This window comes from Lissotriton vulgaris, chromosome 3_1, assembly GCF_964263255.1.
Source record: "Lissotriton vulgaris chromosome 3_1, aLisVul1.2, whole genome shotgun sequence".
In the NCBI taxonomy this organism is placed as follows: Eukaryota; Metazoa; Chordata; class Amphibia; order Caudata; family Salamandridae; genus Lissotriton; species Lissotriton vulgaris.
Genome location: NC_141689.1, coordinates 754,929,055 through 754,956,807, shown reverse-complemented (window position 1 = coordinate 754,956,807; position 27,753 = coordinate 754,929,055). Strand labels below are relative to the sequence as shown.

General features: G+C 45.4%; 1 protein-coding gene across 1 annotated transcript in view; it reads right to left on the bottom strand.

Annotated features, from left to right (window-relative positions):
- The window catches only part of HSD17B4 (hydroxysteroid 17-beta dehydrogenase 4), an 883,985-nt gene that overhangs the window by 62,470 nt on the left and 793,762 nt on the right, over positions 1-27,753 (bottom strand). Inside the window, exon 22 of the mRNA XM_086961070.1 lies at positions 19,413-19,551. Coding sequence (XP_086817196.1) covers positions 19,413-19,551 — 139 coding nt within the window. The remainder of the gene's footprint in view (positions 1-19,412; positions 19,552-27,753) is intronic.

Below are 27,753 nucleotides of genomic sequence, written 5' to 3'. Positions count from 1 at the left end.
CGTCATCTGAGAAGCGTAGTTTGGACGCCTTTGCAAGAGGTAACCTTTGTAATGAAGTGCGTACCTTAAACCGTGCCCTAAAATACTGAGCTTGGTACAGCATATCACGTGACCAGTATTTGGGTGCTTCTCTGAGTTTTCTGCATTCTAGAGGAGAGTGAACAGATTGTAACAAGCACATTAATAAATTGAATTTGCAGTCCCCTCCTCCCAAAACAGTCTTGCACGATTTATTTTCGGGGTGGTTTTATATAGCGTGAAGTCCACTTGAAGGTAGCAGTGATTTAAATGAGCACCAGTTGCATTCCCGACGGACACAGAATGACAACATGTTTGAGCCTCCCACCAGAGTCGAACCCCGTTTCTTAGCGTGAAAGTTAGCCGCCCTATCCATTACGCCACAGAAGACCAGAACTGCGGTGAACATAGCTGAGCACGCCATGCATGGGCTGCAGGCAGCCGCAGCTACTGCTCGCCCAGGGGATCACTGTATTACTGTGCTAGCACTCAGCCTCTGGTTCGCAGGGCATGTATGCTTCTTGCCCGAAGTTTGGCGCCGATGTTGGTGCTTCAGTAAGCATGCAGCTTGTGCGAGAGCTCTGAGTATTAGTAGGACGGGTAGTGGCACCCAGGATGCCGGAGTCGGCGCTGAGAGTATGACGGGTCTAGTTAAACAAGAGCTTGTTTCTTCTTTAAAGCAATTGATGTTTTAATGTGTCTGGCGCATGCATATGTGACGTGTTAATTTAATCAGTTAAATATATTGACTGTTACCCGTTATATGTATGATGTTTACATGTTTTAATAAGCCAGAGAACACACAGACGAAACCAAAATTGAAATAACTATATAATCCTGAAGCCAAGAGGCAATTCTAATGAGTGATTCTCTCGTGAAACTTTAGGATCGGCGGTTCTGTGCAAACACAGATGTCTCCTTTACAGAATAATTCAGTATTTTATCAGTCTAGGTTGCAGTAGCTAAAAGTGGAGTTCAGATGCCCCCGAGTAATGCTATCGCAAATCCTTCAAGTGCTTCCTGTAAATAGCCCCCAGGGTGGTTTTATTTAGACACTCAGCGTTTTGTCCAAACTTTTAGCTCATTTTGGGTTGCACAGCTGTAGCGAGAGTAGAATGAAACCTTTCACTCACTTTAAGCCATGACGCAGCATAGACGAAGGCAGGCCTTGCGTCACATCACTCAGCGCACTGCAACATTTCCAGAAAGAGTGACTGTAGAACAGCTCATGTAACGTGAAGCTTTTTTCCCCTCGACCGGCGGTCATTCGGGTAACAAAGCCTGGGCTGTTTCACTGCTATCCAAGAAAACACAGGATACTTGGTACTTGCAGTGATAATCATGAAGCACTCATATCTCCACCACAGCAGTAAACATAGGATGAATAAACAAGCATTTGCAATGCAATGGTCTCGGCATCATTAAAGGTAGAGCTATTGGCATTGCTCATGACATTTTTTTTTCTTTAAATCAAAAATAAATGGGCATTGTCATTAACATTGCCAATACACAGCACTCTGCACTCAACAGCACACAATGCTCTGCACTCACTGCTCTGCACACTCACTACTCTGCACACTCACCACTCTGCACCCTCACCACTCTGCACCCTCACCACTCTGCACCCTCACCACTCTGCACCCTCACCACTCTGCACCCTCACCACTCTGCACCCTCACCACTCTGCACCCTCACCACTCTGCACCCTCACCACTCTGCACCCTCACCACTCTGCACCCTCACCACTCTGCGCCCTCACCACTCTGCGCCCTCACCACTCTGCGCCCTCACCACTCTGCGCCCTCACCACTCTGCGCCCTCACCACTCTGCGCCCTCACCACTCTGCGCCCTCACCACTCTGCGCCCTCACCACTCTGCGCCCTCACCACTCTGCGCCCTCACCACTCTGCGCCCTCACCACTCTGCCCTCACCACTCTGCACTCACCACTCTGCACTCACCACTCTGCACTCACCACTCTGCACTCACCACTCTGCACTCACCACTCTGCACTCACCACTCTGCACTCACCACTCTGCACTCACCACTCTGCACTCACCACTCTGCACTCACCACCACTCTGCACTCACCACCACTCTGCACTCACCACCACTCTGCACTCACCACCACTCTGCACTCACCACCACTCTGCACTCACCACCACTCTGCACTCACCACTCTGCACTCACCACTCTGCACTCACCACTCTGCACTCACCACCACTCTGCACTCACCACCACTCTGCACTCACCACCACTCTGCACTCACCACCACTCTGCACTCACCACCACTCTGCACTCACCACCACTCTGCACTCACCACCACTCTGCACTCACCACCACTCTGCACTCACCACTCTGCACCACTCACCACTCTGCACCACTCACCACTCTGCACCACTCACCACTCTGCACCACTCACCACTCTGCACCACTCACCACTCTGCACCACTCACCACTCTGCACCACTCACCACTCACCACTCTGCACTCACCACTCTGCACTCACCACTCTGCACTCACCACTCTGCACTCACCACTCTGCACTCACCACTCTGCACTCACCACTCTGCACTCACCACTCACCACCAGGTAGAGATAATACTAGCACCCTAGCCCGCTCACTGCCTTTTGTATCTGAAACCTGCAGGGACTTTTGTACAGGCTGCATGCAAAGCTTGACATACATACATCTTGGAGCACCTTGGAAGTGTTGCAGCAGAAAGAGCAGTCGTTTTAATTTAAGTAGACTTAGGTCATTTAATATTTTGAAAATGGTTGTACGTCCTGAAGTAGAAGCAAAGATGCTTTTCATTTGCATCAGTTAATGTAGTAGATTCTGCCTGTGCAATGTACCAGCGTGTTTGTGATTGGGTTATTTGCTGTTGTGGGTCTCCAATCACGCTCCTACATAGTTTCTGAAAAAGCTTTCTTAGTATCGCGGCCGCCCCGGAAGTCAGGCACGGTCGCCTGTCACGGGGGCGGGGCCACGTTCAGACCGGAAGAGGAGGCAGGCGGAGTCGTTGCGTCTCGCGGCCCGGGGCTCCTGTGAGCGGTGTAGAGCCCCGGGGCCGCGCCAGCAGGAGGTTGGGCGCCGCGTGCTGAGGTAAGGTAAGTTCCAAAAGGCTGTTGCGCGATTGGTGCACTTGTGTGTGTGTATGCTCGTGTGTGTGTGTGTGTATGTATGTGTGCGACGGTGACGGCGGGGGAGGGGGGGCCTCGGTGCACTTGTGTGTGTGCGCGCGTGTGTGTATGAGTCAGGGGTGGTGTCTCTGTATGTATGTATGTGCGTGCGTGGGTGCTTGTGTGTGTGTGTATGCGCATGCGTGTGTGGTGCTTGCGCTTCCCAGGAGACAGCGCCTGGCCACAGTGCGAGTTCCAGTTACAAATCGCCTGGAAGGATGCGCGCGGCCGGGACTGCCTCCTGGGGAGCATAGTCGCTAACAAAAGATCTCGGCGGAGACGCGCTTCCGCGCGTTGACGCCGAGACCTAAAAAAGGGCAACTCAAAGACAGTATTACACTTTTCTCATTAAATCTTCGCAAACTCTTAGAACCCCAACTAAGGTACAGCTAGAAGGATACACTTTTTCTGCTACATGACCTACACTGAACTGTACATTGGGCATCTTGGCTGTGGCGGGGACGAAGGAGTTAATAACTACGTGACGAATTGCTCTGCACTTTTCTCATCAAAACTTACAAAACACGCCAGCCCTGGACGAGACAAGTGTGCTTTTAATCTTGCCAAAATACACACAAAGTTGTTTGTTTGTTGCGAAATATAATAAGCTGTGTACAAGTTAGCAGGTACGGGCCATCAGCTGAAGTGGGGTTGTTGTTCCATTGGATGGAGAGGCCGAGGCAAGGCTGGGAGTGCGTGTCCCAGCAGGGAGCGGTGCACACCCCTCTCTCTCCTGCGAGGTCACTGCCTACAGGTGCAGCGTTTCACTGGGCGTGAGGGGCCGACCCGTTGCTGAAGATCGTTGCACCCTACGTTGTTAGGCTTCATCTTGCAAGGGGAGAGGGGGCTTTCTGCTTCGGCATGTTGCTAGTTTTATTTCCATTAACTTTTTGAAAGTTGAATAACTGCAACACATTATTTGCATTACGTTCCTCTTTTTTAAGAGTAATTTGGGAATGCACCTCAAGTCTGTCTTTTACTCTAACGGGCACTTTTGCACATCGTTTACCCGTTTTGACAAACTGGACCATGAGTCTGTCTTCTATCGCCATGACCGCAGTAACCTTTGAACACTGTTCACTTCTGAGACGTGCGCCCGTTTTAATCACACCCATTGGGGTTTGAAACCATTCACGCTTTTAAATTACACAGAAGGAACAAACATGGAGTAGCGATCAAATCCGTAAATACCCATACAAGCACCTTGCCAAATACATATCCAAATGTCATTTATATTAATATAGCGCCTTGGTATTTCCCCTCGCCTCCCTACACAAACCATGGAACCCTTTAATCTTGCAGAAGTTTGGAATTGGGTGTTCCCTTGCGCAGAAAGCGCTTCCTCTCGCCTAAGCCCCTGAGACTTTTGCAAACCCCCTTTAACCTAGAGTACCTGAGACATAGTGGATGTTTAGCTGCCGACAGGTGCAGTGAAGCCTCCAGTGATGCGATACGAATGAAGTCAAGCAGCTGCCGAAGAAAGAACAAGGAAATAACTAGTTCAATATTCGCGAGAACAAAAACAAGTGTGTGTGCAATCTACACGTCTCCAGCATTACCTCGCGGCGACCCGGAAGCTCTTAGCCAGCCGGCCAATCCGGTCGCGGCCGGCCGGAAGTCCCGCCTCCCGAGGTCCGCGAGCTGCCGGCGCATGGAGCGCCCTGCCGGTCCGAATCAGCCCGGGTCCCCAGGAGGGGGCCGGGGAGAAGGAGGAGTGTGGCGCCTGTTGCGGGGCTCCTCGGACCTGAGGGAGCCCCGATTGTGAAGAGGAGACGAGACGAGACGCGCCGCGCCGTGAGGCGCGGAGCGCGAGAGGAGCCCGCCAGAAGAGCGCAGTCGGTGAGTGGGGCCCAGGGCTGAAGTGAAGTGCGTGCGTGCCTGTGTGTATGCCTGGGAGGGGTGGGGGAGGGGGAGTGTGTGTGCGCGCGTGTGGGAATGTGTGTGCGCATGCGTGACTGTGTGATTGAGAGAGAAAGCACGCGTCTGGTAGCTGTCCACATTCCTAAATACGGGCCACAAAAGGTCTGAAGCAGACACTCTCAATGCTCACGCATTGAGAGTAGGTCTGCTCGACCTAAAAACCTCCTACTCATCCCACTAATCACCACACACCGTCAAACACAAATTCCAACTCATGCTCATTAACACTCGCCCTGCAGTTGACCAGGCACCAAATATCCCACACCTTGCCACCTTTCAAAAGCTTGATGCCCTTGTCATCACACAAACATGGTACACATCATGGATGCCCTCTTTCCCACAGGCTACAGATTCCATTGTGTGGAATGCGTACACAAGAAGGGAGGGGGGGCATTGTCAATTATAAGCTCTCCTTGTCCCACACCTTAGGCTCGCAAGTAACAACTCTGTGGCGCTGCTGACAAGGAATTCCCATTCTCTGCAACTCAGACTGTCTCATCTACAGGCCTCCAGGGCAGGATAAGTTCTTAAATGTTCTTACCACCTCATCCATCCAACATACCCACACCACCTTATTGGGTGACTTCAACATAAAAGACAACACAAGCTCAAACTCTCATCAACCTCATCAAAACACTCTTCATGGCGCAACATGTCAAGCAACCAAGAGACTCCAAAGGCCATATGGCTCGACCTTATCTTCTCTACATCACATGAGATCCAATACAAACCACCAATACCCCAAGAGAGACTGACTACTTTGCCAACCCTATCTCCCGGCTCAGCATCCTATCAACTAACCAACAAACCAAGGTCAACAGAAAAGAGAAGACCAAACCTTTTGATCATTTAATGACTTCTCAACAGACAACCTAATGCTTGAACCAATCTCACCCTATTAACTCCATGTCCTATGCCAAAACCCTTCAAAACAACTTCAACACTTTTTAGGAAAACAGTGTGATCATCCATGCCCCAATTAAAACATACAAGTGCCAAACTGAAGCTTTCAGCACCCTGGTAACATCTTACAGACGATAAATGATCCATAAGCAGACAGGAACTAAAATGGAAGAAAAACATAACTCCTGATGACCTCATGATACTGAAGTCTCTCTGTACAACACGCAGACAGCTCACTACATCAACCAAAGCAAAGTACTATTCCAAGCCCATCAATAAAGCCATCAACAGAAGCAGAACACTTTTTAAGACAATCAAGCACTGCATTAACTCCCTACCAGATCCACCTATTGCTCACTCCACAGAAAAGTGAAATGCTCTTCCTCAGTTAAAAAATACAGATGATCCAACAGCACATTGACAACACCAAACCTGCTTCATCTCTCACACCCACCCCCTTCTCACCAGGATAAATCAGCTTCCTCCAAAAGCCATTTCTAATGAAGGTCATGCCTTACCGTCATCTTTTATCAGTGCCTGGCGGGGTGCAAGTTTAAACTGGCTCAGTTAACTAGAATTTCAGTATTTTTTGGGGTTTAAAACATAACACTATGAATAAAATTGCCACATAACTGTAACATCCCTTTAACCTTTGGTTATAGCATTTAATTTCAAAGGTTTTGAAAAATATATGAATGTCTTTTTTCTATACATGACTATAATGTCACTTTAACCTTTATTTTTTTCAGTTAATTTCTATGTTTTTTTTTATGTAGAGTACAATCGTGTTACAAGTAATTCATCCACAATTTTCTCCGGATTGAGAGCCAAATGCACCATTGTAGCACTTGTCACTCAGGGTAGTGACGCAGAGCAATCCAAGGCCTACTCAGAGTAGGTGTTCTGGAGATAGCAATACTTATTCGCTGTAAGGCATCAATAGTACACAATAAATTATCTACTTAGTGCTCTTCCTTGTATGAGGAAAAGTACATTTCTTACAAACACATGCACACCCAAAATAAGCATTCATTAAATAAATGTTCATTTCCTTCCACAAACCACATTTGACCATTAGTGGGTAATTATCCCAAAAATAACAATCCACCACCTATACCAGATGCAACAATACAATATAGGAGTGGTACGTAAAACAAGCAGGCATCATGGCTTTATCAAGAGATCAGGTCATCAATATATAAAAGGCAGGCCTTTTGATTTTGTCCGGGATCAGGACATAAATATATGTAAAGCAGACCATTTGGCTTTAAGAAAGGGTCGCAACATGAACAAATTAGCCACGAAATAATTTAGCAGAAAAACTAATGAAATCTATAACCATAGCCCATTACATTCATTACTAAAACAAACATTAACGTTTAATCTCATAATAAAGCACGGTTAATCCAAACAAAAATAAACTTGTGTTTGAGTCTTTCTTTAGCACTCTACAAGCCACACAATGCAGCTATGGGACCAACCACAAGAGGACCCATACTCCAGCTCAAGAGCATTCAGCTCCAGATAGGAGAACTTTGAAAATAATGGTAAGCTGTCCTGGGGTCATGCATTCAATGACTCACTATGGGGCACTACAGCCAAGAGAAGTACATTTATTTCTGTTACTGAAGCAACAAGACTGCAACTCTTGATTTTTTTTTTATGGGTTGTTTTTGGAATGGCTGCGGAATCTGGCAGCTTTGCCTGCTCCATGTGAACAGGTTCTGCAGCTGCGGTATGTGCCCCACTCACACCACACTGCAAAGCCCTGGATGTGCAGAGACATCCCCCCTCTTCTCTATACTTTTTTTTCACAGGGAGGGGGGTTACGTAACTTCAACCAACACATGCCAGCCCTTGGGGAAATGGGGCAGTCAGGGATATGTACCACTTTGGAGAGTGGGCCCAACACACACACACACACACACACACGCACACACGCACACACACACACACACACACCTCCTACGCAAATTTTAAAATATGAAATGTGTCGATCCCCTTGGGCTCTGTCTCACCCAAGGGAGATTTTATTGAAAAAAGGTTTCTCATCCTTTAAAAAAAATATTTACCAAATCCAGCTGTACTGAAATACCCGAAAAAATAATTATTTAAATGTTGGCCCGCTACCAAAGTGACTCCCAGCCATTATGCAGGGGTTCCTGTATGACTCCCCCCACAATGGGTAAGGGAAGCAGGAGATCTATACTCCGCCCCTTATATGTTTTTTTGTTGTTATGATGACACAGGGCTGAGGTCTAAAATGGATGTCTAACATCTCTGTGGATGTTGACGGCAGCCAATGGCATATGCATTTATGTGTAAGCAAAGAACTGTAGAACAATATTGGTGTAGCTTAAAAGTTCAGGGAAACATTGCACTGTCAAGCCAGACAAAATATCCATGTAGGTTAATGACTGCCCTCTTTCCATTTGTGTTGTTGCCAGAGAAATACAAACACCATAATTTATATTGTTATCTAAGAGACATTTACAGCATTAGAATGTCATGTGTGCGCCCTTGAAAGTTCAAGCTCAGCCAACTGGACAATTAGATACAATGATAATAGCTGTTGGAGGGCAAGCATTTTTTGTGGAAACACACAACTTCTGCCCAATCAAAACATTTACTCTTGGCTCCCAACGTGTGAGCAGAGCCAAAGCCCCTCTCTAGTGGTACTCTCATAATTGTCTGGCGACAGCCGCGCTGTCAAGCCAGACCATAAAAAGCACACTTTCTGGGTAAAGACCTAGTTTTTTGTCAAATTTGTTGTAATTTCGTTCAGCAGTTTAGGCTGAAGCGTTGTCCAAAGTTCCTATGGGAAATTGCATGGGGAAAACATGTTTGGGATAACCCCCTTTTCTCTGTTCCTGTTTCATGGATCACCCCAAAACTTGCATAAAAAAGCAGGGGTTGATGGATTTTTTGGGGATAAGTTTAATGAAGAATCATCAAACCGCACCCAAGTTATTGGCAAAAAAAAATACATATACATAATTTACATACATATACATAATTTACATATATATATATATATATATATATATACACATATATATATACACATATATATATATATATATATATCTCGCATCCTGCTTCTTCCCCAAAGGAAGAAGAGGGTACGCACACAAAGTCTACATATCCGAACCATACTTTTATTGTTTTTGGCCTCCCCCGACCCAGCATTAAAGAGAGGCGCGTTTCGGCAGGTCACCTGCCTTTGTCAATCTAAAAAACGCAATGTTGAGACTATATTTAAATAGTAAACACTAAACACAATCAAAATACATCGTTGTTATTTGCAGTTTGTCCCCTCTTCATTGCATTTCATTATTTTTCATGATGCCAATGTTTGAAATAAACATAGTTTCAAATGCGAACCCTGAATGTGAAGTATCAATATCTAAAAATACGTTCTTTTCGTTGATATATTTGAAACCATTGTTACTTTCCACTCGTTTCAATTCAATTATGTGCACACTGGGATCACATTTATCTGGAACTGCATCTACACATTATATCGTCTGCGTTCGTGGGCCATCCCTCCTTGAAAACACAGCTAAAATCAACAGTCCGAGCAAACTATCCATTTCATAATTAAGGCTTCTTTGAATGCCCAAAAACTTCGAAATTTCAGAAAATAACTTTGTGTTGACGAATAGGCAGCCTGGAGATATCTGGCACTTGGCCCACTGAATCCTCGATGAGCAATTTGAAACTGCCGGTACCAGCATGAATCAGTGGCAGCTTTGGGTCATTAAACCTATTGATCTGGGAGAAGAAATAAATGTCCATCACAGTTAATCCGTAGGTCATCAAATAAGGTGATTTATTCAAATTTTCAACCAAATTATAAAGCCTTCTGTTTCTATGGACACAATCACAGAATCCAAGAAGTGTGGAATTTAATAAGATGTATGATTACAGCCAACACACATTTTGCGACACAGTCGCTTCTTCAGGGCCACTGAAATACAGATGAAACTGTTCCCATCATAATTTGAACCCAGTTAGGAGAGTTGTTCAAATGACTGCGAACGATTGCACCCTTCAATCATCAACAAATGCTGACAAGCAAATTCAGCAACCTCAAACAATAATATGTTGTGTTTGAAATCACGCAATATACATCTCCTCAAGAACGGATAAAGGAACCGATGATACGGGATCAAACGTCATTCTGAACACCAACGAAAACCTTCTCTTGCAGCATAACTCCCTGCCATCGTTCGAAATATGGTGTCCTGTAACCTGGTGGTGGTTGGCGTTCCAGCGGAACTGCATAAAGGACAGATGCACCCTGAGTGCACCCTGAGCCCCACGCCAGGGTCCCTCAGGTTGAGGTACGATATTCAACAACAGTGGGTTGGAATAAAGTGGATCCGCTGTTGAAACTTTTTGTGGACCACTAAATTCGGTTATTATTTTTTCCTTTTTGAGCACTTTATTTGAGCAGGAGCGATACTTAAAGGTCCTGATAAATGAGGGTCAAGTTGGCAGAAACATGTTGACCAATAACTAGTGACACACAGAAGCAGTTGACCCCTGCAGTGTCTCTCATGTGTGCTGGTTTAAGTTTCTTATCTGGACCCTTTCTGCCCGCTCAAGCGTGAAGTGTACACAATTGTTGCTTTTAGTGTGCGGAATAAAAAATTAGGACCTTTTCAGATGCTTAAAGGGAGCCTCAGGGCGGTGAGGGAAGATAGGAATCTGAAAATAGATACAGTATCCAGCAGAAGAAGCATTACTGAAGGTAAGTAACTTGTTCTTCTGATAGCTACTGATAACTGCAGATTCCTAATCTCAAATCGATATCAAAGCATTACCTCCCCAAGGTGGAGAGTTTTAATTCGGAACAGCTCAGTCTTGTAGAACCGAGTGGGAAAAATGTGCTTGCCAGACCCGCCGGTCAAGACAATAGTGCTTTATGTGTATGCACTGATGCTCGCGTCACAGCTTGGCAGTTGTCAAGGAGAGGCATTCTACATGCAAACACACTGGCAGCAGTCTTAGCCCTGGTGGAATGTAATTTCTCTGACCTTCTGGAAGATCTGTTTGTTGGCCAGTGCATAGTAGAAAGAGGAAAAAACGAGGAGTAACAAAGATATTTCTCCTCGTTATACCTCACTCTTCTCTGTTTGAGGCCCATGTGAAGAGTCAAGGTCAAAGCATAATGCATCATCCGTGTAATGAGGGGGGTACACGCCATCCCCCTTTCCATCATCATCATCCCGAAATGTACACTGCTCTGGCACAGAGTCAGAATCAAAACCGAAAATAGATAGTGGATCCTCTACTGATAGCTGTAATGTGGAAGAGGGCAGAATTAGATTCAGATTACATGATGGCTACCTTCTCTTCCATAATTTCGCTGTACAACATTGGTTGTGCTTGGGCTGATGTCGGTTCAGGATCTGAAATAGGCTTTTGCCCCAGGTATTTTTAAGCATGGGCGGAAAATCCGTTCCGCTTGCGGATTTTTGGTAAATTCGCAATCCGCGAACTCTCTCGAATTGATTGAAAATCCGCAAATTCGCACGCAGCGGATTTTTTTGCTTGGTGATACAATATTGCGGCGTGCGGCGTTCACTTAACGTCATTCAGCGTTTGCCGAGTTGTTTTTCTCGATATTTTGCGAGTGCTGCGCCATTTTGGATCTTGCTGCGGGATCCCGTGGGAGTTTGGCGACGCATCGCGAGAGTTCGCAATTGCGAACATGTAGATGCGGCGGGCAGCAACAATCTCGCACTCGCGAAATTACAAAATTTGCAATTCTGCACAAGAAATCCACCAGGATGCAGCATAAACCTTCTGAAAATGATGATTTTTATCAGAATAACTCCTCAGGTTGACATTTGCCTGCACTTTTCGGGATTTGAGGCCTTTTTGACTTTCTTTGGATCACTTTTGGATTAGAAATCAACTCTCACAAGTAAGTTTGTTTGGGGCATTACAGTTGCTGTTCTGCAGAAAAACGAGTTTTGCAAAACTGAAAGCACTCAGCAGGTGCAAAAGTTCACTCATCATTAGTAACCATTCCCTGTAGTGCTTCCTGAGGGGCCCCTCCAGAGTTCAGTTGCTGTTCTGTAGAAAAACGAGTTTTGCAAAACTGAAAGCACTCAACAGGTGCAAAAGTTCAAAGTCATCATTAGTAACCATTCCCTGTAGTGCTTCCTGAGGGGCCCCTCCAGAATTCAGTTGCCTACTTGCAACTATTCTATGACCCTGCTCTGACCCTCACAGCAGGCTCATAGAATAGCTACAAGTAGGCCACAAAGGTCCTGGGAAAAAAAAATTGCACTGCAACAGAAAGCAAATTACAGATAAGGAAGCAGGTGCCAGACAGGAAGTTTAAATTCAGTGACACATTAATCAACCCCAAAATAATTCATGTCAGTTGAAGCAGGGCAGGTGTGCTTGCTTTCCCCCCCCATAATCTACAGTGATGAATCAGAGGGTGGCAGTGATGTACCAGAGGGTGGCATGGGTGAATCAGAGGGTGGCAGTCGTGAAACAGAGGGTGCCGTGAACCTGTGATGATGAACCAGACGTAGAAACAACAAAGTTGCGACCGTTGCGAGCCGACAAGTAAGTTCGCAATTGCGAACTGGTACAAAACCCTCGCGAACTGGCAGAAACCCTTGCAAACACAAAAAAACAAAAATTCGCGAGAGTTTGCGGATTTTGTGGATTGTGAGTTCGCAAACACGCAAATTTGCGAACGCCAGATTCGCAAAATTCGCCCATGCTGAGGTATTTTTCCAGTGTCTGGTGGTAGGCCTTGCAGTAGATTATTGAGCTGGTGTAAAAGTCTGTACAGGAGTCGGTAGAGGTTCAGTAGTGTGTCCCAAGTGGGCAGGCAGATCAAAGGAAGAACCTGCTGACGCTAACCTTACTGGAGAGCCCCGAGCTCCTAGGGATCCGAAGGGGCAACAGTGGAAGCCGGAAGGACACTGAATATCTGCAGTATAGCCTGTTTGCTGGCCTCAACATGCTCCGCGGTACACAATACCCAGGGAAACTAGAAGCACTTTGGTGTCAACTGAGGAATCCGCTCAGGGGCAGGCGACCTCAATGCAGTGTTACTTGCGCTTTCTCTTTGGAATTGGGGCAGTGAGATCGGGTTGAGCTCCAGTTTGGTTTTTTATGCTTGCCTTTGGAATTCAACTTACCTGAAAGTTTGAGCAGGCAGTGGAATAGTTGCAGAAATGCCACAAGATCGGGACAGAGTCCAGAACTGTGGCCTGAAGGAACTGGTGTCCGAGGTTACGGATGGCACTCATATGTGGCTCTGCTCAGTCAGTTTTGGGGCAGAATGAAGCAGCTGCAAGCCTGCACAGCACCACACAGGATCAGTGCTGTGGAAAAAATCTCTGGATCTAGTCTGGCCCCTGGGGGATATTCTAAAGCGAGGAATCCGCGGTTAGAAGTATCCATCAGAAACTCTGATTTTAAGTTTTTCATTATACATTTTAGCAAATTACTGCACTACTCATCTACCATGTAAATTAACCCCATTTGAAAAAAGTCAGATGTCCCGCCTATGCTCTCCCCCTCCCTCCATCCAGCCTTTCTGCTGTGTGTTTTACAGGTGACCATTAATGAACACAAGGTCTAATCAACACACTGAATTTTGTTTCACTGTACGAATGCATAATGCAGTGAGTTAAATGAATTTTATTTTATTGAGTTTTATATAGCACAAACTCGTCCCGAGGGCATCGGAGCGCTTCACAGAGTTAGCAGCATATATTTGAGATGCATTTGGAATAAAGGGAGATACAGTGACAGAAAGAGATGTGGTATACAAGGCAAGAAATTGCATAATTTTATTTTTATTTAGTGTATCTTGTATAGCGCACGGCTACCCCAACGGGGTGTCCCGGCGCATAAGCCGAAATACATTAGATATATTTTGGGGTTCAAACAGATATGAGGTGATATTATGTGACAAGGTGTACAAGGATATTGTGGGAAGATTGCCGATACAATTCTGAGGTAGTGACGGTATTCAAAATACATATCGCTCTGCAGAGCACATATGCAATTGTACAAAATTACCGGTAGAGTAAAATAATAACAGCAAAGACATAGTAGCAATAAACACGAAAAAACAGGCTGAACAGAAGTAAAGATAGGTGTTGTAGGTCTAAAGTTGGTGTGGTAAGGCCTCTTGTTGATGGAGGTAACTAGAGGCAAATATTTCCCCAGGGTAGTGGTGCCAGCAGGGTAAACAGGAGCTTTAAAGTGGTTTTAGGTGTTTGCTGAAGAGGAGAACATTTAGTTTCTTCTTGAAATGAGGGAAGAGTTGATTTTCCCAGGCAGGGAGTTCCAGATTTCTAGAGCATTCCCAGAGAAGGAATGGGTGCGCGATTTTTCTCTCTTAAATTTTGGAGGAATCTAGAGTAGTCTGTTTGAGCTTCGTAGTGGTCTCTTTTGGCTGGCTTTGGATAGTTTATTTGTGAGGTAGATTGGCTTTTCACTGTAGAACACTTGGCAAGTTATGCAGGCAGTTTTAAGTATGGCCATTGCCTCGATTGGTAGCCAGCTGAGTAGTTTGAGGGTGGGAGTGATGTTAATAAAGAGCCTTTAACCCGATACACGTCTAGCCACTGCGTAAAGAGTGGCTTTCAGTGGGACTAGGTAAGATTTTTGGGTACCCATAACCACTGCGCCGCAATTGTCTAGCTTGGGTAAGACTAAGGATCGCACCACCTTCTTTAGATCTTCACTGTGGATGAAGAGTTTGACTTTTTTTAAACTTTTCAGTGTGTAGAAAGCGCTTTCATGCTTAGGTAGGAGTCGGGTCTAATCCCCAGGTATTTAACAGAATCTTGGATTTTATTATCAACCCAGTTACTCGATACGTTTAATGGGAGCAATTCTTTAAAGGTTTGCAATTGGCAGTGAGACCTGGATATTGTTTAGGTATCAATCAATTAATTAAAATTTTACAGCACACTGTTGTTTCCGGAAAAGCATTCCGGCACAAGTGGAGAAGCTGAGCCATAAACAAGAAAGGGCAAGTTGATATTAAACATCGTCAAACAGGAAAGTTTTTTGCTTCTTTTTGACGATGAGCTCAGAAGGAGCCAGACATAGGCTGATAGGAAATAAATTCCAAAATCTGGCCGTAAGAAATGCGAAATGTCTGCCACCTTTTCTGGCTTTGAAGAGTTTTGGAATTTGAAGGAGTCTAAGATTATTAAATCTTAAAGACCTAAATTTCTGGTAAGGCTGAACTCTTTTCCTTAGGTAAAGAGGTACTTGACAGACTAAGGCTCTAAATGCACATGTAGGCGCCTTACATTTGAAGTGTTTGACTGCTGGCGGCTAGGAAGGCGCTTCAAATGAGGCAAGTCTGATTGTCGAAGTAGAATTTTCAAAATCAATCTTGCTGCAGCATTCTGCGCAGTCTCAAATCTCTGAGCCAGAAAGGCGGGGAGATCCACTTATAGACTATTTGCATAGTCCAGTCCGGACGTTACAACAATGTGAACAATAATTTATTGTGTGTTTTCCAGACCAAGTGTATCAATTTTTAAAGTGATTTATGTTTCGCTAAACACATAGTAGAAACATATTGAATTTGGGTTAAAAGGGAAAGACTGGAATAATATGTCTAGCAGTGGAAGCAGGGGTTGAAGGAAGACTAAGTTCATCTGGCCATCATTTATTTGGGCCACTCAAACACTTTACCCCAAAAACTGTTTATCAGAGTTCAACATTGCTACTCCACGCAAGCATTGCTTTAAGGTTAAAAGGGCATCATCGTCATGTTCCTAAACAGACAGGAGAAGCTGAAAGTCTAAAAATCTGACTAACTGGTCCAGCGATTCATACTTGGTAGGGCTCAGTGCTCAGTCCTGCAGAACTCCAAAGCAAGTAGTTTCGAGTGGATGTAAATGGAGGAAGGTGCACGGTCTGACCTGCTATCGAGAAAGGATTTTAACCAAGTGAACGCCATGCCTTGAATACCAGCATACTGATCCTTTCCAGGAGGAGCGAATGCGAACCAGTATCAAAGGGAGCTAATTAGTTGAGCAGGCCCACCATAGACTACTGGCCCTGATCAATGTTTTCTTTGATGAATTCAGTAACTTCCAACAAAGCGGATGCAGTACTACAACCTGTGTGGATGCCAGATTGAGAAACATGAAGCAAGATAATAGATATCCCAAAAATGGGTTAACTGCCTGTTGACTAATTTCTCCCAAAACTTAGTTGCAGCAGGAATAAGTGTAATTGGCCTAAAGTTGCTTAATGTAGTCAGATCTGCCTTTGCACAGGTTTAATAGTACTAGAGGCAAATCTTGGGATTAAAGGCGGACAGAAATCACAAGGTCATACAGATATGCATTTAGCAAGTTCCTTAGCAGAATCATCCTCGGAAATAGGGTACATCCTCAATAATTGAGGCCCTGAGATTAATACTTGCTCCATGAGACTGCCAGAAGGCGGTCTCTGCTGAAAACTGAAGATAAATGTTCTGAATGTTCTCATAAAAAGTTGAGAAAAACCCTTGCTTGTTGGGTTCCCCAGGGATCTTCCTTGAGTCTTCTTCGTTTTAATGCCTACCTCCCACCACTTGAAGCGCTTTGGTATCCTGCGGTGTGAGGGTGGTTTCCTACGTGGATGACACCCAACTGGTGATCTCCTTCGAGGAGCAATCAGAAGCTGCTTTTGCTAACTTCAGAAGATGCCTGAGTAACATTTCGGCATGAATGACACTGAATTGTCTCAAGCTCAACCCGGACAAAACTGAGGTACTCTTTTTTTTTTTAATCAAAAATCCCCTCCCCTCCCTGCGCTATTGTGGCCACAATAGATGAATCCTCCTCCTAGGCCTGCAGACTCTGAGACATTTGGTTTTCAGATTCGACAACAAACTCTCCTGTAAAACCCAAATCAGGGAAGTCTCCTTCTCATGCTTTGGGAACCTATGTACTATGCGAACATTCCTCCACTTCCTTCCTTTGGAAGGCTTAAAACAATAGTCCATGCAGTAATCACATCTCACCTGGACTACGCCAACAGTCTCCCCGGCTATCTGACTCAGCGACTGCAGATAATCCAAAATGCTGCTGCTAGATTGATCTGCAAGATACCTTTTCGTCAGTCGATCACCCCCCACCTGAGAAACCTGCACTGGGTACTGTGACCATGCATATTGAATTCAAGGCCCTTACCCTGGCTTTCAGAGCCTCCCGGGACTAGGCCCGGTGTTCCTGAGAGCCAGACTACCATCACGACCAAGCCCTGAAATCCAACCTTCTGTGTCTCCTTGTCATTTCCCGCTTTGTAAGGCTAGGACTGGGGGCAGGGCCTTCGAGGTTAGAACCACTAAACTCTGGAATGTCGTGACACTCTCCATCCGCTTATCGGAGACAGAAATCACTTTTCGGCGTGCCTTGAAAACCTGGTTCTTCACTGACATCTAGTCTCCTTCGTGCCTGTAATCAGGCGACTGCCTCAGTGCCGGGACACCCCCGTTAGGGGTAGCTGCGCACTCTACAAACTCCTAATAAAAAATAAAAAAAACAAATAATAATAGGGCATAAAATGGCGGACATCAGTTGCTTTATCTAGCTATTATAATGCACCATGCAGCAACTAACAAAACTCTAAGCTCAAAATGAGCCTCTTGATGAGGATTTGGAAATCCAGGAAGCTTGAATCTCGATTTAAAGAGATATTATCACAGATGCCCAACTTTTCCTACAAGGAGCAAATACTAAATTTAAAACAAGAATGAATCTATAATTGTTGCCTGCTACTTGTGAGCTAAATGACTTTTAGACAACGGTTCAGCATTACAGATCTATGTTCATACAGAGCGTTTACTCACCAGATAGTGCAAACGAAGATTATTTTCCGGGTTATATTATTTTAGTATTTAGAATCAAAAGGGGAGAGGTGTGAGAACGACTGACTCCGTTCACGGTTCGATCCCCGGCAATGGTGGCAGCTCAGCTCAGCATCATGTGACTCTGGGCAATAGCTCACCTAGGGCACGATGTAGGTAAATCCGATTTACCGACTCTTAAATACCGAATCATACCGATTCGGTATTTAAGAGTCAGTAAATCGGAAGTAGGTAATTCTTATATTAGAATTACCGATTCGGTAGGATTTGGTATTTACCGATTCGGTAAATACCGAATCTGTATTGCCCATTGATTCCTATGGGCCTTGAAGCCCATAGGAATCAAGGGGACATACTGATTCGGTATTTACCGAATCGGTAAATACCGAATCCTGCAAGGGTGCAGAGGGTGTCACTTTGACACCCTCGAGCACCCCAGGTACAGGCTTGTGTGCCATGTGGCACACATACATGCCCTAAGGGCATGTCTGTGTGTCACATGGCACAGGTGTACATGCACAGATGTGCATGTACACCTGAATTCGGTATTTTACCACCCAATTGTATTGGGTGGTAAAATACTGAATACTGAGGCCTGTAGCACTGTAAACGGTGCTACCTACATCTGGGAGTTACCGAATCGGTAAAATTACCGATTCGGTATTTTACAGAATCGGTAAATTTACCGAATAGGTAAATTTACCGATTCTGTAAAATAATGCCCCCTACATCTCAATCACCAAATACCGGTCGGTAACAGCCGAATTCGGCCGTTACCGACCGGTATTTGGTGACCTACATCGGGCCCCTTATCTCCCCAGCGGCCACCAGAGCCATGAAAGCCTCAAGGGGTGATCTGGTAGCGCTTTACAAATATGGATTTATTAAAAGTGTTCATTTTGCATTTCCACATATCAGCAGCCGGTTTAAGTGATAGAAATTCTCCAAACAGTAGAAAGAATAAAAAAATAAAGATTTTCAAGTTTCTAGCATTTATCAAATAGGTAATTGTTGTGTCTTTTACAGCAAGAATGGCCGAATCATGCCTCAAATCTCGCACAACGCCGAGAACTCTCTGGTCTGAAATGGATTTGATGCAAACCATTGAGATAAGCATAGCCCAGCACAACAATTTGTAGGCTGAAAAGGCAGAAGGTCTTCTGGCCATGTTTCTGAAATGTCCGACATTTATCTATATGTGAAGCATGGCTGACAGAGCCAGTCTCATGAGGCGTGATCTTCCCACTTACCAATCAAGTATGCAGCACTGGATGAAACACAGAATACAGTCTTTTACCCACATTCTATGCTCAATGAATGCACTTTGCAGTATCGATAATTAAAAAAAAAAAAATTTTGTTTTTATTCAACACATTAAATAGAATTAATGCAAACACATACCAGGCCTAATTTCCCTTTTACAAAGGAGGAGGCCCGCCCATGAACTGCTTTTGTCAATAAATGCATTATGAGTTTGCTAAAATGTTAATTGATTCCGAAAATCTATGAAGTGTCACTTACTCCACTGGGCCACCGTCTTCCCATCTTTTGTGATGTCCCACTGAAAGATGGCGTTTACCTTCGCCACCATCTCTGCTCCAAGATCTTTAATACGACGGATTATTTCCTTGAAGATAACATCACTCTTGAGCTCAGGAGCCTGTTAATCAAACATAAATAGGCATTCATGATCCATTTAAAAGGTGTACACATACCTATGTATTTACCTGTGCCTCACTACTTTGGCTGCAATGCCTTACTAGCTGCGCAAAATAGGATGGATAAACCAAAAATAAGAGCCTTATTATGACTTTGGCAATGCGGCTGAGGGCCATGCTAGCCACCCGCTGCCACACCGCCAAAGCCATAGTGCGTCTCCCCGTCAGATTCAGACAGTAATCCAGGTTGGGTGGTCTAGCGGCGGCTTGCTCATGGATGTGCACTGTAAGGCTCATACGTGAGATTTAGCAAGGCACCGCAATGGGAATGCCATTTCACATGGGCTGTCAGGTCCATGCCCTGCAGGAACTGGGGGTGCATGCAGACAAGAGGGAGGCACACCAAGTGCCACCTTGCATGACGCCAAGGGCCCTCCTTTCTTTCCTCACCACCACACTTTTCATGGCGGGCTCTCCGCCATGAAAACTGTGGCAATGAGGAAACTCGTAATATGCTTGGCACTGCCGCAGTATATTAGGCGCCTCAGACTGCTGCAAGACCACCAGGGATCATATATGCCTGGTGGCAGCAGTCCCATGGTGGTCCAACCAGCCAACTTGTTATAGGGCGGTTGGACCACCGGATTACCACTTCCCGTCCTGGCTGTTTGTGTTCCCTCTTTTGAAATATTTATTTGAAATATTTATTGTGTAACATATGCTGAACATAGATGGATGTGTGAGTCACCAATAGAATTAAAGAACAAATTAAGTTAAGTTCTGTACTATTTATCAGATGGAGCTCTTGGTCTACGGAGAAATGTAAAGCTTGGGCCCAGCTACAATTTTCATACCTGGAGCTGGATACATTTGTATTATGATTTTTAGGGTAGGAGAGCCTCTTGCAGCATAGGATGCGACAAAACCCTGATGAACCATGCATCTTTAACCACGTACACAGAGCATCCACTGCATAATGTACAATAGTCCCTCAAACAAGGCATACAGAAAGTTCTCAATCTCATGTGTTGCAACTGTTTGCAAGGGTACATTTTTACACTAGGTTTCGCACAGACTATACTGGCCCACACATGCATATGTCCCTCCTGATTTACACATTCTTCTTCTGTTGATACTAGCCACCAAATTGTAATGTCGACAGTGAGAGTGAGGGGAAGGCGCAAAAAGGTGTAAACGTTAGGCTCAATGCAGTGGGAAAGCTTTTAAGAGTAGATGTGAAAATATAACAATGACTGAATGATACCTTCTATGAGGTATTTACAACAGAACACATTATTGTGTGCCTACAGTTGACTCAACACCTAACAAATTTGAGGAGATCGAACTAGAAGATTACAGGAACGGGACCATGTGCAATAACCATCTATAGATGGTAAAATAGCTTAAAGAAGAGCTATTCAAGATAAGGGGACCCCCCTCTAGAAAAAAACTTTTAAGGTCAGGTAGAAGAGGGGAGGAACAACAATACAATACAGAAGTACTCCCTCGCGACCTATATTTCTTTTATCTGATTCAACATGAATTTAACATGGGCTGCGCATAGAGTTACACAATAACAAAAAACAAACATATTTATGAATCTTTATTTATTTATTTTCTGTTTTATCAAAATGATTTTTATACTAACTTGTCAATTGTACATTTGAAATTAATATTGTAAACATATACCCATAACTTTACAATATACTAACATTTTTATGTGTCAACATCACCAACCCCTAGGTAGACAGACGACAAGAATCATTCCAGCAAACTCTCATTGGTCAATGCTATTCAGATCCTGCTATATGCAGTTGCTCTAAATGGTTGTGGAGACTAAAAACATATGAATGTGGTATGAGTGTAGTTGAAGAGGTATGCATGTATGAGAGTTTGCTGGAATGATTCTTGTTGTCTCTTTATCTAGGGGTTGATGACACATGAAAATGTTAGTATATTGTAAAGTTATGGGTATATGTCTACAATATTAAATTTATATGTAAAATTGACAAACGTTAGTATAAAAATAATTTTGATAAAACAAAGAAAATAAATAAAGATTAATAAATATGTATGTTTTTTGTTATTGTCTAACTCCGTGTGCAGCCCATGTTGAATTCATGTTGAATCAGATAAAAGAAATATAGGTCGTGAGGGAGTACTTCTATATTGTATTGAAGAACTGTTAGCCGCATCAACATTGTCCTTTATTACATGAGTGGAGCACATGTAGTCTCTCACCACAAAGTTAGATTCCGGTAAATGAAGCTGCCCTCAGTGGTGGAAAAATGAATGGAAAACAATAATGCGAGGAGATTGCTTGCAAGGTGCAAATAGAACCCAACAGTAAATGCTATATGTAATACACCTATCCTTTCAGAACGGACAAACTCAGTTACTGAGGAATTACGGTGACTCAAATTTATCTTTTATTCTTCTCTTTTTCCTCAGACCGAGCTCAATGCTTAACAGAGAAAAAGGGGAAGTAAAGATCAGCTCAGTGTAAGCCATTTAGAGGGAATTAATGTAAGGGCCAAAAAAAGTTATGAATAAAAATCAGTATCATTTACTAAAAATATGATATAAAATAGGAGGTGTAAAATGGGATAATTGGGATAACTGGGATAATATCAAACTTAATGAAACAATAGATCGGGCAGTGGTGTCCGACGTCATGCTTCTCCACCAGGAAATGCAGTGGCCCGCAGCACCGTGACCGAAAAGCGGATTTCCGGGGTGGAGGATGATGTTACATCTCTACAGAAGAAAGTAGCCACCGTTGAAACGACCCAGCGGACCATGGAGGCACGGTGGAGGATGCTGAGGGCTGGGTCCGGCGCAACAACCTTCACTTTGTTGGCTTTCCAGAGGGCTGGGAGGGTGGATATGGAGTGGTTCCTTACCCAATGGTTGGAGGGTTAGCTCCCTCTGGAGTCCCTGTCCCGCTGCTGCGTAATAGAGCGGGCTCATCAGGCCCTCAAGCAAAAACTGCCGCTGGGGGCCCGCCCGAGGCCAGTCATCGCAAGGCTACTGAACTACCATGATCAAGACGTTATTCTTAAACCCTTCGGTGCTCATGATGAGCTCAACTCGTCATGAGGCACAGTGGAGCTGTGCTCATGACGAGCTCAGCTCGTCATGACCACACCCGTTATCATTATGGCCCAGCACAGCAGAGGAATATCCTGCGCAGCCAAGGTGTTAAACAAGCTAGGGCCAAAGAACCATTGCTTTTTGACAACATGCGCATTTTGATATTCCTGGACTACACAAAGCTAAAGCAACAACAGAGGCAGTCCTTCCTGGCGGCCAAGGCAAGACTCAGAGATCTTAAGCTTCCATATGCCTTGCTGTACCCCGCCCTGGTTGCAGGTGGTGTACTGCTCCCAGACCCACTTCTTTGACATGCCGGAGGAGGTGTTCCAAAGGACGGATGAGACTGTACGTGTGCGTCCTCATTCACCGCCTAGGAGGGACTCTGATTCGCCGTTCGGCGAGGCTGCTCGTAAGCAGTCTCAACTTCACCCTAAAAATCGTAGGTGGTCCAGATCACATAGCAGGTCTCGCTCCTGTAGTGCCTCTGCACGGGCTGGCTTGGCCTCCCGACAGGCCTAGTCAGGTACTTAAGCTGAGGAGAATTCTGGACCCCTGATAATACAGATGCTGTTGATAGGATGGGAGGAGTTCACCTGCTGCGACAGATGCTTCATCGTTCTTGAAGTGTAGGGTGGGAGTTTTGTTGGGTTGTGTTGGGTTATGCTTATGTTTTCATGCCGCACTACATTGCTACACTGCTAGATCGCTGGGCATGTGCCACGCGCCTATCTCCGCATCTTCCCTTTTCTTTGATATAGCCCATGGCGGGGTTACCTGAGCAGGCCCGGGTTTCCCCCGAAACCCTTAGAATAGTAAGCTGGAATGTTAGAGGTGCCCTGGATAAGATTAAATGGGGGGAAATTCTTCAATATGCTAAGAGGGCCCATGTCGATATCCTCATGCTACAGGAAACACACCTTATGGGCTCAAAAGCACTTTGTTTACTAAGATATCGGTTTAACCAGGTGTTTCATGCTGGTTTTATATGGGGGTCACGGGGGTAGCGATATTGGTTCATCGGCGCGTCCTATATAGACACACTAAGTCGTGGGTGTATCCTCAGGGGAGATATTTGTTTTTACGGGGCACAATCAGGGAGGAGCCGGTGGTGTTGGGATGTGTTGCTCCCCCTTCGCTGTCCTTGGTATTGGCTGAGTGGCTTATGGCCATATAGGTGGACATGCCGGATGGCCTTGCAGTGGTTGGAGGGGATTGGAATGATGTTCTAGACATTGCCTTAGATCGCTGGAGACCTGGGGAGGGTGCACTGGTCCGCCAGAATACAAAACTTTCCGCTTTGGTGTCGGGCTGGATTGGGCAGATCCCTGGCTTCAGTTACATAGCCGGGCCCAGGGCTACACCTGTCTTTCAGTTGTACACAACTCCTTTTCTCACCTCGATTATTTGTTTGTCCGGCGCGCTGGTAGCCCGGGTGGTGCAGGCGAGCATTCTTCCGCGAGGCCTCTCAGATCACTTGCCAATTACCATTGTTCTGCAAATGGGTTGGGTGGGGAGGCCCTTCCGCTGGAGTCTCTCGACCTGGAATTTAGAGATGGCAGATTATAGGGAGTGCCTTGGAAATGCGCTGGATCAGTACCTGTCGGTTAATGTGGGGTCGGTCTCGGATGCTGAACCTCGGTGGGAAGCGATGAAGCCCACCCTGCGGTCGGGTTGATATTTCCTACTGTGCGACAGCTCGTAAGACTCAGAGGGAGGCTCTGTTACAGGTGGAAACTGATGTCTGTGATCTGGAACGTCATAGTCGGAGCGGGGAGGGACATATTATACGACAGCAGTTAGTACAGGCACAGCAAAACTACGCCACCCTCCTTCTGGATGAGGCTCGTCTTGCCTGGTTGGCTACCCGCAGTGGCATTGATCAATGGGGAGATAGATCCGATAAGATGCTCCATAGACCTTGCGAGGGGTTGTTTCATGCTGAGCCACTCCCTGGGATAGTGAGCCCGGATGGGCGGCCCCTCTTGTATTCCTGAGAAATAGCTGAAAGCTTCTCCTCGTATTTCAAGGAGCTGTATGCCCCTAAAGAATGTTTTGGTGAAGACGAGATTGGCCGCTTTTTAGATGATCCACCCCGGCGGGCTCTCCGGACGACGTGAGCTTGGAGCTGGATCTCCCGCTTATGGAAGAGGAATTGGGTGCCGCCCTGGGTGACCTTAATTCAAGCAAAACACAGCGGCCCCATGGGTTTCCCTGTGAGTTTTTCAAGAAGTTATTTTTGCAGTTAGGGCCCCACTATCGTCGGGTGGTAGAGGAGTCGCACGAGTGAGGCTGTCTTCCACTGGACTGGAGGCATGCTGAAGTTGTGGTTTTTCATAAACCAGGCAGGCCCCCGGATAGGCATGCCTCCTATTGCCCCATCTCACTCCGCAACATTGAGGCGAAGATTTTGGCCAAAGTGCTGACTAATCGTCTGCAGGCTCACATCACCACACTTGTCCACCCAGATAAACCCAGGTTTATGCCCCAGCGGGCGACCAGACATAATATACGTCGCGCCCAGGTGGCTGTGGAGGCCGTTCAGGGACATAGCGAGCAAGCGGCGCTGTTACTGGCTGATCTGGATCGGGTATTTGATTCCCTTAGTTGGGTGTATTTCTTCGCTCTGTTGCGCCTTCTTAATCTCGGCCAGTGCTTCCTGTCCCATCTGTCTCTGCTTTATACTGATCTTACAGCTTCGGTACGGGTGGCTGACGCAGTGTCCTCCACTTTCCCCTTGGGGCGCGGCACCCGGCAGGGTTGCCCGCTGTGTCCTTCTCTTTTTGCATTGGCAGTTGAACCATTGACGACATGGGTGTGCATAGATGCGCAGGTGACGGTCTTTGAATGGGATCATGGGTTGTCAGACCGTATTGCGCTCCATGCTGATGAAGTGTTATTCTTCTTAACGAATGTGAATAGAACGGGTCGGCGTCTGCTTCGTATTATGCAGATTTTTGGAGAAACGTCTGGTTTATATGTGAATCCCAGCAAATCTACATTATGGCTTCGTGAGAACGCGTCGGTGGTAGGTGATTGGGCAAAGTCGGTTCGGGTGGTTATTAATGGCATGAAATATCCTGGGGTGTTCCTTTCTGAGTCTCCAGCAGTGGCATGGGAGAGAAACCTGGCACCTGTGTGGGAACGCGTTCGGGAAGATCAGAAGGCCTGGTCGCGTATGCCGTAGTCAATATATGGCCGGACGGCCATATTTAAAATGGTTGCACTTCCTCGTTTACTTTATCAGTTACAGAATCACCCATACCCGATTCCCCTCCCACCCCATGGTGGATTTGACAGGTGAATTCGGCGCTGGGGCAGTTCTTGTGGGCTGAAGGGCGGTGTGTGTCTCCCTGCGGACATGTCCACTGGTGCCCGGTGAAGAGGTAAAGTGGGTTCCAGTGGCCTTCGCAACTAGATCACTGACCAACACTGAGCAGAGGTATTCTCAGATTGAGAAGGAGGCTATTGCAATTCATTGGGGGTGCCACCACTTCCATCTGTACGTGTATGGGAAGCCATACTTCATCACAACTGATCACAAGTCTCTAATCCCTGTGTTCATGGGAACTGCATCAAAACCTCCACTCAGAAGAGAAAAGTGAATGCTTCAACTGCAAGAGTACAACTGTAAAGTTGAGTATCACCCTGGGGTGAACAACCTCACCGAATACCTGTCCCAACATCCCCAGGAGGCCACGCCCAACGCAGAAGAGGATGGGGAAGAGACTGAAGACCACATGTGGTATGTGGTGGACAGGTTTCACCCCCTGCCAGTGTCTTGGAAGACCTATGTCAAAACCACCTCCCAAGACGAGTGTTTGTTAAAAGCCTTGGAGGCTGTAAGGACAAACAAGTGACATCTTCTAAAAGGCCAATGGGCTCTCCTTACCCTAGAGACACGATGGGTGCTGGAAAGCTTTTACCAAGTACGACAGGAACTGAGGGCCCGATTCACAGAACTAACTTAAGACAAAATCCTAAACTTACTACCATTTTTGTATTCACAGAAGGCACTTACTCATTTTGGTATTCACAGAAGACACTTACTCATTTCGGTATTCACAGAAGTTAGGAGTCCTAACTTTAAGACTCCTAAATGCCTTCCGTGAACACCGAAAGTCATAAAGTTAGGATTTTTCTCAGTTTAGGAGTAGTACAGTTAGGGCCCCTAACTTTAGGACTCCTAAAGGCCTTCTGTGAATACCGAAAGTCTGAAAATTAGAATTTTTCTCAGTTTAGTAGTAGTAACGTTAGGACTCCTAACTTTAGGACTCCTAAATGCCTTCTGTGAATACCGAAAGTCTTAAAATTAGGATTTTTCTCAATTTAGTAGTAGTAAAGTTAGGACTCCTAACTTTAGGACTCCTAAATGCCTTCTGTGAATACCAAAAGTCTCAAAATTAGGATTTTTCTCAGTTAAGTAGTAGTAAAGTTGAGAAAAATCCTACTTTTAAGACTTTCGGTATTCACAATAGGCATTTAGGAGTCCGAAAGTTAGGAGTCCTAACTTTACTACTTCTAAATTGAGAAAAGTCCTAATTTTAAGACTTTCGGTATTCACAGAAGGCATTTAGGAGTCCTAAAGTTAGGAGTCCTAACCTTACTACTACTAAATTGAGAAAAATCCTAACTTTAAGACTTTCGGTATTCACAGAAGGCATTTAGGAGTCCTAAAGTTAGGACTCCTAACTTCTCTGAATACCGAAATGAGTAAGTGCCTTCTGTGAATACCAAAATGAGTAAGTGCCTTCTGTGAATACCAAAATGGTAGTAAGTTTAGGATTTTGTCTTAAGTTAGTTCTGTGAATCGGGCCCTGAGTGCTGATCCCAACAGATGCCTACTGCGTAGCCATTGCCTAGTTATCCCTGTTTCATTGGTTGCTCGAGCTATACAACTCGCACATGCAGAACATCAGGGGATGGTGAAGACTAAAAGTTGCCTCCGAACCCAGGTGTGGTTCCCCCTGATGGATGAGAAAGTCGAGGAAACAGTGCAGGCTTGGTCATGGTATCAATCATCGGGAGAGCCAAACCCTCCAGCACCCATAATAACCGAACAAGGTCCCAAGGGCCCCAGTATATGTGCCAACATGGATTTTTGGAGCCTC